At 36.8% G+C, this 11,898-nt stretch overlaps 1 protein-coding gene across 1 annotated transcript; it reads right to left on the minus strand.

The window, feature by feature from the left end:
* Positions 1-605: 605 nt before the first annotated feature.
* Positions 606-8,930, minus strand: LOC130991520 (probable ATP-dependent DNA helicase CHR12). Its single transcript, XM_057915781.1, has 12 exons — positions 8,455-8,930; positions 6,910-7,066; positions 6,442-6,506; positions 5,829-6,017; positions 5,554-5,703; positions 4,730-5,125; positions 3,830-4,089; positions 3,532-3,750; positions 3,009-3,216; positions 2,762-2,915; positions 1,712-2,314; positions 606-1,496 (listed from the first exon to the last, which is right to left on the minus strand). The coding sequence occupies exons 1-12, from the start codon at positions 8,701-8,703 to the stop codon at positions 856-858; spliced, it is 3,291 nt and encodes a 1,096-aa protein (XP_057771764.1). The 5' UTR covers positions 8,704-8,930; the 3' UTR covers positions 606-855.
* Positions 8,931-11,898: the final 2,968 nt, after the last annotated feature.

Below are 11,898 nucleotides of genomic sequence, written 5' to 3' on the forward strand. Positions count from 1 at the left end.
TCCGCATAAAAATGGGAAAACCATTCACACACAGGTGAGATTGAATCCAAGATCTCTCACAAAAAGAAGTTTTTGAGTGCCTTAGCTTTGCTACTTGAGCTAAGTATCGTTGGTAAACGCCTCCATAAGTATTTGAAAAAAGTCTTTGAATGCCTCAACTTTACCACTTGAGTTAAGTCTCGTTGGCAAACGCTAGAGTATTTGATTTATAATATTTTTGTACTAATTTTCAAAGCATTTGTTTATACTCATCTCTAATGCAAGTTACTATATTATTTTCTTTTCTATAGAAACCATATTTCTATTAAGAAGTACTCCCTCCGTCCCGACTTTTGGTATCCAGTTGAGAACGGCACGAGTTTTAATAAAGTGATTGATGTGTTGTGAGTGGAATAAGGGTCCCCACATTTTATGTGAGAGTTAAAATAATTAAAGTGGAGTAAGGGCCCCACCTATTTTTACCAAAAATAAAAGGATACTAAAATGTGGGACGACCAAAAAAGGAAAGTTGAATACTAAAAGCTGGACGAAGGGAGTAATAATTTTCCTTGATCATTTCTTCTGTTTTCCTTTTTTTAAGGAACGGGTGGCACACAAACTAGAAATTTGTAAGGGAAAAAACAATATTAATGTGCATCTCTTATTGTTTTGAAACACATAGAAGCAGACTAAGCAAAGACAACTAAAGAGGTTCAATTTGCAGAGCTGCTGAAGAAAAAGTAGATTTACAGCTTCAAATACATAACAAATCTGCAAGAAAATATCAATGGGGTGACGACGACTGCAATTTTATCAAAGTAACTAATCTACTTCCTAAAAATTTCTAATGCTTCAAAGAAACAGTCTAACCATAGTCTACACCAAGCTCGACCTCTTCCTTTTATGTGCCTTCCATGTCAAACCATTCAACCCAGTTTCCGAAGCTTCCAATCCACTTCTTCTAGAACTTTCGGCTTCGGATTTGGACATATGAGAGGTCCAGCCAGAGACGCCGTCTTCACTCTTGGCCTCACTCGCCATGGACGCCGTCGTCTCACTCTTGAGCTCCACCACCTTCTTCTCCACAGCAACGTTATTTATAGTTAGTTCGATGGGCGGAGGAGGATTTTCTCTTCTCCTTTTAGCAGCATGTTTAGACCCGTCGTTCCCGTTCTCCACAGCCTTCATCCACTGTGAATCGCTTATTGCATCCTCACGAATCACCTCCTTCCGGTGCCTCTTCCCAGTTACAGGCAAGTCGTGGTCTAGTGAACCTTTACCCTTGCCGATTATTTCTGGCTCCGCAAACACCCAATCTGGCACCTCATGCTCTTCAATAAGACGTGACCTGTAGTTCTCTCGCTGCCTTCTCTCCTCGTCCATCTTCTCGAATAACCAAAATTCCTCCTCTGTCCGAGCTGCCAGACGATTGATCTCTCTTTCACTTGGCACGTCTGCTCCAAGTGCGCTTGTGCCTTTACGCATGATTTCCTCCAACATCTCCCTCCTGTCTTGGGCTGTAAATCAAAATGAATAGTGGCATCAATATTGTCTTCAACCAACCATAACAGCACACGATATTCAAGCGGATATGTCTGTGAAGAAACTATAGAAGTTTTAAGGTTTTGTAGATCCTACTCTAATAGCCTCATTTTATTGCAGGGGAAACATACTCTTTTATACAAAATAAAGAAAAAGAGATGACCAATCAATTTTATTGCAATTGACAAACCTGTGGAAGTTGTATTAAACAATCCTGCTTGGATGACCTTGGCATCGATACCCATCTTCTGCTTGGCTCTTTCCAAGATAACTTCTTCGACGGACCCAACACTGACGAGCACAAAAACTCTGACCTCCTTCTTCTGGCCAATGCGATGGGCACGATCTTCTGCCTGCTGGTCCATCTGAGGGTTCCAGTCGCTGTCAAAAATGATAACTGTGTCTGCAGTCTGTAAATTCAGACCAAGTCCTCCAGCACGAGTGCTTAGGAGAAAAATGAAGTAAGGTGAGTCGGGGGCGTTGAACTTTTTCAGTAGTTCTCCCCTGTCGCCGGTGTTGGTAGTGCCGTCAAGTCTAAGGAACTGATAACCTTTCAGCTGCAAATAATCTCCGAGTATGGTCATGAGCTTAGTCATTTGGGAGAAAAGGAGGACTCTATGCCCGGCTCTATGAAGCTTGGGGAGTAGGCGATCAAGAAGCTCGAATTTTCCTGATGACCGAACAATGTTCTCACTGTGCTGTGTATAGTAATCCGTAACAAACAGGTATGGGTGGTTACAACATTTCCTGAGTTGCATTGTCAGATTCTGAAGACTTTTGGAACGACCACTACCTGCATTTTCATATTATAAGAAACATTTAGCACCCAAATGTTGTCAGTAATGTTTGTTATGCTGGAGAAGACGAGAAAGAAAGCATGAAGGGAAATCAGGCTGACACTAATATCAAAAAATCAATAAATTGCAACACTGAATATGATAATACATTGAATAGATGAAAAATTGATGCATTTTATCAGCAGCTTGATTCTTATGGAATAGAATCAACAACAATTAAAGACGAAAGCCACGATGGTTGCAGGAGGTATTTGCATGGAGATGTTAAACTGGAAACCAAGCCCCCCCCCCCCCCCCCCCCCGGGACTTTTTCCAACTGTAAATAAGTTGAGTAAAAACCCACACAAGAAGTAGGCGCCGAAGCACACCGCTTATAGAGTTGATAAAAATAAATTAATTAAAATGTATAGAATCAATTTGCTAAAAAGGAGACAAGTCCTCACCATGAGCGAGACCAACCCTTCCCTGTTCAGTCACTTGCTTGTAATACGCTTTCTGCCATGCGGACAAGTCGCACTTAAGTATGACCTGAGTTTTACTAGGTAGGTACTTTTCGACCTCGTCTTTCCTCCTCCTCAAAATAAATGGCCTAATGACCTGCAGATATGCAAGCGGGAGGAAAAAAGATGAATGAAAAAGAAGGTGAGTTACGAGCATATAAGAATAGGCACATAAAGAATCAAGTCATACGTGGTGCAAACGGCGAATGACTAACAACTGTTCTTCATCTGTTAAGCTGACATCACATTTGTCGGCGAAGGGAGCATTAAACCACTCCTCGAAGTTTTCGACTGAATTGAAGATGTTAGGAAGGAGAAAGTTAAGTAGGGACCAGAGTTCCTGCAAGCTATTCTGGATAGGAGTTCCGGTCAAAAGAAGTCTCCGCCGAATTCGGTAACTGCCAAATTCAATTACCAAATACAGAATCATTAAAGGTTGAATTATTTCATCTAAAAGCGTAATCAACAAACCCTGCTATACGATCAAATGACAATCAGCAGATACTCATGATAAGATTGCACTTCATAACATAATTAGCAAAAAAAAAAAAAATCATGCACGCAAATACTCAGCAGAAATGGGAGACGTAAAAGTGATTCCAAGACAAACATGAGATAGATAAATAAATCGACAACATGGACATTTGTTGAAGTTACTATACAGATAGTATCTCAAAAAAGTTACCATACACATAAGTTGTTAGAGACCATACCCTGAAACCAGAGTCCGTGCAAGAACACAATCATAATTTTTAAGCCGATGTCCTTCGTCAACAACCAGGTAGTGCCAGTGAATTTTCCTCAGAAATGCTTTATCTCTAATGATGAGATCGTAATGGGTGATCAAAACATTGAACTTCCCCTCTCCTGAATACTCTTCTCTCAAGGCCTTTCTTTCATCTATGCGTCCATCATAAAGAACTGCAGAAATGCTGATACACAGATAATCTCCATCAGAACCAAAGTGTTCCGTTCACAAATTACTTGTTCAATAGGAAGTTCAATCCGTACCTAGGAGCCCAAGTAGTAAATTCATTAACCCAATTTGGCAGAACGGCTTTTGGGGCAACAATCAAGTGCGGCCCATTCACACCTTTGTTTTCCATGAGATAAGCAATCAGAGAGATGGTCTGAATTGTTTTTCCCAACCCCATTTCATCAGCTAAAATTCCATTTAGATTGTTATTGAATAGTGACAACATCCACTGAAGCCCCTCTATTTGGTATGTTCTTAACTCTCCACCCTGAAGCATGGATGGTTGCTCCGTTACCTACAAGAGTTCTTGTCAGGTTAGATCAACATATACAAATTTATGAGGAGATGTGAACAATAAAGTTTAACATCAAAAGGGCTACTTTCAGTAGTATCACACCCACCCATCTATATATCCTAAACCACGAATCCTGTTGGATGTTGAAATGAGGAGTAATCATTTTAGTTTACTATGGAAGAAACCTCATAGGATGTGGTCGGCATAGAGGAGTAGAGCGAAGGTTAATAGTTATATCAATTATCTAGTGCGTGTGATACTGGATTGAAAAAATGTGATTAAACAGATAAATTTGCATAACAGAGTTGCACTAGTATTGTTGCAAAGTACTCTTCCTACATAAGTACATGGCATATGGAGAGCAATCGAAGAAAAAAAAAAAACGGGGGGGAGGGGGGGATTGCTTTCTTTTGACATCCTTATTAAGCCAAATATTACTATAGACCCCATTTGTCGACAAAATATATGAGAAGCCTATGAGTGTAAAAGAACTTTAACAAAAGGTTTCAGCCGCTAGTTCTAAGCAAGACTCTGACAATTACACATCTACTGGAAGAAACTCACAAGAGACGTCCAGATGGATTTGATGCGGGAAAATTGCAGTTCCAGTTACAAATATTGTCAGGAGATAAAAGATTACCTTCTCCTGGATAGAGTGTACAGCAGAATTATACTTTCGCTGCCCTTCTAATAAATCACCAGTCTTTGCTTTATCATCAGACTCATCATCATTCTCTTCATCTTCCTCAGGAATTGATTGTGCTGGTGTATCAGTCCTTGAAGCAGATAACTCAGGCAAGTCAGCATCGGAACCTTCCAGGGGTTCGATGCTATCATGGGCAGCATCTTTCTCACGTTGAACAGCAGCTCCCAAACGAACTAAGAGATCATTAGTTTTTCCCAGGAGCATCGTCAATCTCTCATTCTTGCTCTCCTCAACCATTTTCATGTAAGCTTCTTGATCATCAGCTTTCAAAGCTTGGAACCTCAATTTTTCAGCTCGTGTAGCTCGTTGCCTCAGCCTTCCATGCCAAGCCTGAGAATTGTGAACTTCAATACGAGGCATCCAAATGGGAACTAAACCATCTCATAGATTAATTTCTCAACAACGTATAGCATGGTAAAAATATAATGCAGGCTTTCTTAACTATATGGCATATATTGCAGTTTCCCAATACAAAATAATCAGAACAAGGTCAATTAAATGATAGAAATATCAATTTGACTCTAACATAGTCCCCAATACTAAAAAAGTGTATCTTAGCCTTTCCGTTTCAAACTAGAAAGCAATATTCAGTGATTAAAACAGGGAAAATGAACAAATAAAGTATGACATCAGAATATTATCTTCAAAATTTCAGTCATTTTGATATATCAGCTTGCATATAATACTTAATTATTCTCATGCCATACTACTGCTTTAGAAAAGGCATAACAAAATAAATTTTGAAAACAGCATCATGCCTGAACACCATCATTTCTCTGTTTCCGCCGTTTTTGGGCAGCCTGTACTTGCAATTGTAGTTCACGTGCAGCATTGAGTAAATCAGCAAAGAATTTCCTTTTCCTAGTCTCTATCCGATTCTTCTCTTCCTCCTCAAATCTTGAAAACCTCTGCAGCAAAATGACCAATAAAATTGCATAATCCAACCAATTTTTTTTTGTATAGGAATTCATCTACTATCATCCATTCCCATAGAACCTAAAAAGTGTGAAATGTCAAAAGGGACAACCCCCACCTCAGCCTCTCGTTTCTTCTTCAATGGATCATCTGTTTCCATAGAAAAGGCATCTCCAATGCCAAATAAAGGACGTCGCAATCTCATCATTCCCCAATCAAAAAGTTGCTTGTCAGGATTTGCACAATACAGACGAAGCCAATATTCAGAACTCACTTCAGAGCGGACTTTGCTCTGGAGCTGGGCTAACTGATAGGAGCAAGAAATTTATCACCAAGCAATAATTAGACCATCATATGCTGACATTAAGGTACAGAAAAACACAGAAACATTGATCAAATTGTGGAAAAGGAATTTTGATATACTTTGGTATGAAAGTAAAGTTTGATAAAATCAACAGAAAAACAACCACAGAGATGTTTCAAATTAATAAGTTACTTTTGAGAACTAAACAAAAGTCAATCATTTTGTTATTTCCTACAAGCGGAAGACCTAGTAGAGGTGTTTTCTACCATATACTTTTGCAGAAAACGGAATGAACTCTACTTTAGTCCATAGACGTGAAGACAATAATCAATCCACTTCCATCCCACCTTCACCCTTGTTTAAATATCATAACTTTTCTTAATATAGATTCACAAGATACGTTTGTAGCAAACAAGTGAAACTGTACCTTGAGTCCATAGAGTTCAAGCAAGCATTTGGACTGCAGGTCCTCACCTCTGCTTGTAGGTAATTCTGTTTTTCATAGAAGGGGAAATAAACATATTTTACGAGCACATCTTTAAAAGAAATAAAGAAAATCAAGATGTGTAAAGAATGAGCAGCTATTTAGCAATGTGCATATGCATGTGGACCAACCAAATAGTAAAATAAAGAATAAGTGCAAAAAGCAAGAAAAGATAAACATAGAAGCAGCCAAAGATAGCCAAACTAGGGCAACATCAATAAGAACCCAAAGGAAACAAATAACATCTGAAAAAATAGGCCAAACAAGATAAAATTTTGCCATGGCAGTGTATTATCAGGAAATACATGGTCAGTGTTTTTAACAGGGATTCTTCTATATACCCGTGGCAATCAAATAACACAAGAGGAATAGAAGCAATAACATGGACTATGAATAATCCGGAAAAGTTACCTTCAAGTTCGGTTAAGCGATGCTTAATTTGGCTCTGAAACCTGGTCTCCTTTAGTTCTGACAGTTTAGAACTAGGCAAACAAGCTGATCTCTGCTTCAACACCGCATCCTCAAAATCCAACATTAACTCATTGTAAGTCGAAGCACCAAATTTTTCCTGCAACATTATAACAAGATCAATCATATTATCTTATCAGATAAACAAAAGATATTAATTACTCCCTCCGTCCACGAAATGAGTACCCATTTGTGGACGGCACGGGTTTTAAGAAATGTATGGAGTGTAGTGTGAATAGTTTAAGGGTCCCACTTTTTTAGTGTATTAATTAAAGAGATGTGTGGGGTACACTTGCCAAAAAGGGAAATGAGTACTCATTTCGTGGACGGACGAAAAAGGAAATATGGGTACTCATTTCGTGGACGGAGGGAGTAAAAAATAAAGTAGGCTTGTAAGAAGCATATCACAGGAAGGTATAGCCAGTTGAATAAAAGTAGTAACTAATCACATTAAAGTTATACGTCATTATATCAAACCCCATAAATTGACATTAGTTTAGCGATAGAGATGTTGATGTAATAATTATAGCTTATCCCAGAGCTTGTGGGCCTAAATTGATTCTTCAGGGAGCTTTTCTTGAGTTAGCATGGCCCTATACTAATACTACTAGCCTTAGAAACTTAGAAGTAGTCATTAAGCATTATTTTAGCTCTGTGTGTGTGTGTGCATGTGTGGACTGACGAAGAAATAATAAAATTTTACTAAGTTAGCACAGAAATTACGAAGGGACAACTTCGACCTCAAGGTAAATCTGACACATGTATAGTTTTAAACTCCTTGTGATTTGAAAATCAAATGCTACCCTAAACTAAACTCTATTCCACCCCTTTTCATAAACTCCTCCCAATCCTCAATTTTTTTTCTTTTTTGTTTAATTTAGAGGTAATTACAAATAATTTGAAATATAAACAAAGAAAAAGAAACCCTTACTGTTAAAACTAGTTTTTATCAAATTACCCAATTGTTATCATGTCATGATCCGTCCCATATCAGTTAAGTATGGGCTGAGCAATGTGGTTTATAACACCTTAGGCACCCTCTCCCTGATAGCCTGGCTTTTGACGATGAGTTCTACCCTAATTATCAAATTCTTAAAATTTTATGTTGGGGAAGGGAGGGGGACCCACCAACATAGAAGCTACAATCTTGAACCAATTATGATAAAACAAGAAGTTCCAAAATCTCGAACAACAACAGAATGCCATCACCAATGAAAACATTATGTGCAGCCTGCCCAGTTACCCCTCATCACAATATCACAAGAAACAAATTTTTTGAGAAAAGTCAACAGAGACAAAACGCAACAGCACCAGAGCAGCCGACATCAACCTAAAACTGTGATCTTTCAGCTACAGCCATCAAACGCATTTCAGCAATTCAAACAAGAAACACAATATCCGACAGCTCAATTATCACCCACCACCCAAAATTAACTGAATTCACGCATTTTTGAAAAAAAAAAAGGCACAATAAACTAGCTCGCCAACCTTGGGCAGCGGCGAAGCCCCCCCGTCCCCGTTGCTGGCGTCACAATCAACTTCATCAAGGGGCAATTCGTCGGCATCGTAGATGGAGGAAACGGCGTCGTAGACATGCTGGGGCAGGGGCAGATTGCGGGAGAGGAAATTGAGGGCGCAGATGAGCGTCTTGGCGCTGGCGAGCGGCGGCGGGGGGTCGGGGTCGGCCTGAAATTGCTGGGGCGCAGATGGCTGGGGATCCGCCACCTGTGCGACCATGGCGGGAGCAGGAAAACGGCGTCGTGCCGCAGTTTTTTGAAAAAATTGGAGTGAAGAGTTCTGATTTGTAACGGGTTGTTTTGGCGGATCTAGAATCCGAAATCGATCGATTCGGGCGTGGGGGATAATAATTTTATTTTTTTCATTTAAATCTTTTTTGATTTGGTCTATTATTTTAGGATTTTGCGATTCTGAGATAAGGGTTTCTATACGCTTGCGCGAAAGGGGTTTTATGTTTTCTCACGAGTTTTGGGGGCCGAAATTACGGAAATGCCCTCTGCCCTCATCTTTGCTCAATTCTCGCTTTTGCCCTTCGCCTTTTGTAAATTTGCGTTTTATTTTTTTTACTTGAATATAAAATTTGATTTGCTGAGTAAAATATGTTTTAACATTTTATGAAAATATTTACCTATTTTAAATTTAAAAATTGGGGGAAGGGATGTCATGATCTGTCTCACATCGATTAAGTATGGGCTGATTGGTGTGGTTTATAACACCTTAGGCACCTTCTCCTTGATAGCCTGATATTTGAGGATGAGTTCTATTTAGGGTGTTGTGACATAATAGACCTAGGTAAAAATTGAAGTAGTATTAGTTTTCGACTTTCTGATAATAGTAATTTTTTGTTTAGATTTTTTTTAGCTTATAATTATTAGCATTATACTAATGTATGTGTTGGGAATGATTCGAGCTCATCTATATGTATAACTGTCGTCATTTTGTTAACTAGAAATCAATATAGTTCATAGATTCGATTGATGGATAGGATAGTCAAGATTGATTTTCCAAGGTTTTTTTTCATGTATAAGATAATATTTTCTCTATGACAATGTTTTTTCACGTATAAAACAATATTTAAGAAAATGATACTTTCTAAATTTTATAATATGCTTGTGTAGATATAGTTAAGACTTGAGAGAATGAGGTTGGGTTTTACCCTAATATATACACATATATATACATAATTTGTTTAACATCTCCAAAGAGAAAACTAGTAGAGAACTAGGGGTTTGGGTCAAGAAAATAAGAGTAACTAATTTGTAACTGACTTTAATTATAAGATGTCATTTTTTGACAAAAATAATTAATCACCATGAACGTGTTAGAACAAACATCTTGGGCCATCTATATGTATAAGCCCAACCCTCAAAGGTCTCAAATCTCAATTGGGCATATTGTTTAGAAGTGGGCTAAACAGTATTAATTATTTTGGGTGTTTTTTTTTTGTTTTTTAATAGAGTTTGAAAGGATAGATTTGGAAATAAAATAATAAACTATTGGTAAAATTCAAACGTGATTTTTGTAATATCCCTCGATTTATATATTATAATTTATATCACTCAAATTGATGACTACTTTATTTATATTTATAGATGAAAATTCGAATTCGAACACACCGAGTAAAATAGAATGATGATTTGTATGTGTCAACTTACTCTCTTTTTTTTAGCATTATCAACTTACAATTATTAAACTATGGATTATGTGTTTTTCTTTTCATTTGCTTGTTTCCAAAATAAAATTTTAAATGAGAAAATAAAATCTGTTTTGATTTATGACTCCACGTACTCATATATAAAGAAAGCCCATTAACCATCTACAACAAAAAGTAGTTATTTTTTTCAATTAAAAGAAGTTTCTGAAATTTTTATTATACATTTCATAGGATTCAAGTGGGAGATTAAGTTCACATAGAAGCATTCACCAATTAACTTTGAGTAAGTTCAAGTAGAAAATTCATTTAAAACATATAAATAAAATATTTAAAATGTCTCTTGATTATATTGACTGGACTGGGCTATGACTTGTTTAGGCCCAATAGAATTTTAGCCCGATTTGAAAACTCCCTTTTGTCGATATATATTATTGGGTATCATCTTCAGTGACGATATCCAATAATATAGATATTTTTAGAAAGCTCGTCATGGACTTTTTAATGTTACCTATAATTTTTCATTTGGACACTAAAATACTGAGAAATTGATTGATGAAGTTTTATATTATAAGATGTGTACATGATTTTAAATAGAGATCTTGATGTAAATTCAATATCGCATTTCAAAACTATATAGGGTTATTGAAGCCAATATGGCATCGATCAAGGATTTTCAATTTTGAGAAATAGTTAGATTTTATGTCAATTCAATGACAAAAGTTAATATGACTTGACTTTTGTAGAACTCGTCGACAAGAGTTTCATAATAGTGTCGGTATGAAAATAAATTTTGGAACATCAACTTTAAGAAATTACTTCCTTTGTCCCACGAATTTTGACACATTTTCAAATAAGGTAATAATTATTACATTCTCTCTTTTATTTTATCACTTTTATTAACTTCTCTCTCCTACTTTATCACTTTTATACTTTATTAACCAGGGGGCTTAGCCCACTGGCCACCGGGTCCTCACTTAAGTGAAGTGACCCGGGTTCGATCCCTCTTGGGAACGAATTGGTGATTGGAGATATAAGGTGGAGTTTGGTGAATGGAGAGATAAGGTGGTTCTTGGAGTGGATGGGGAACTAACTACTAACATCTAACATGACTTTGACCGATCAAAAAAAAAAAAACTACACATTTAAAACACTAATCTATAATTTCTTAATTCTCGTGCCGAAACCAAACGTGTCAAGATTCGTGGGACAGAGGGAGTACTTTAATTTTAAGACATGTAGTACACCAAAATTGATAAGAAACTAAAAGAACATCAAAAGGGAATTTTCCCTTTCAACTAAAATCAACATAGAAGGATAATAGTTGTTCGAATTCTTTAATTCTCGAGTCAAAGGCGTTGGAATAATTTTCGCCAACATACTATTAATTTATATTTAGTGGCACATACTCAATTTTAAACGAACTACTCATTTATATTTGGGTTCTCACGTATACTATTTTTTTATATATATAAATTACATAAGTAAACAAAATTTACTAAATTTACATCCGTGCAATATAGGGGTGATATAATTTTTTTAAAATTATATAAATGTGAATAGCTTTAGAATTTGTGATTTGTAAAAAAATATTAATAATTTGGTATTAATTTAATTGTATATATTTAATATGTATTTTGTATTTAAAATAAAAAAATGTTTGATGTATAAAGAAGACACTAACGGCTGCAAATTGCCCTCACTTATCATCAAAAAACTGTTTGGCCTCATATAAGAAAAAGGAATAATTCCATGTCTTAATA

The sequence above is a fragment of the Salvia miltiorrhiza genome, chromosome 7, assembly GCF_028751815.1.
Source record: "Salvia miltiorrhiza cultivar Shanhuang (shh) chromosome 7, IMPLAD_Smil_shh, whole genome shotgun sequence".
Lineage (NCBI taxonomy): Eukaryota > Viridiplantae > Streptophyta > Magnoliopsida > Lamiales > Lamiaceae > Salvia > Salvia miltiorrhiza.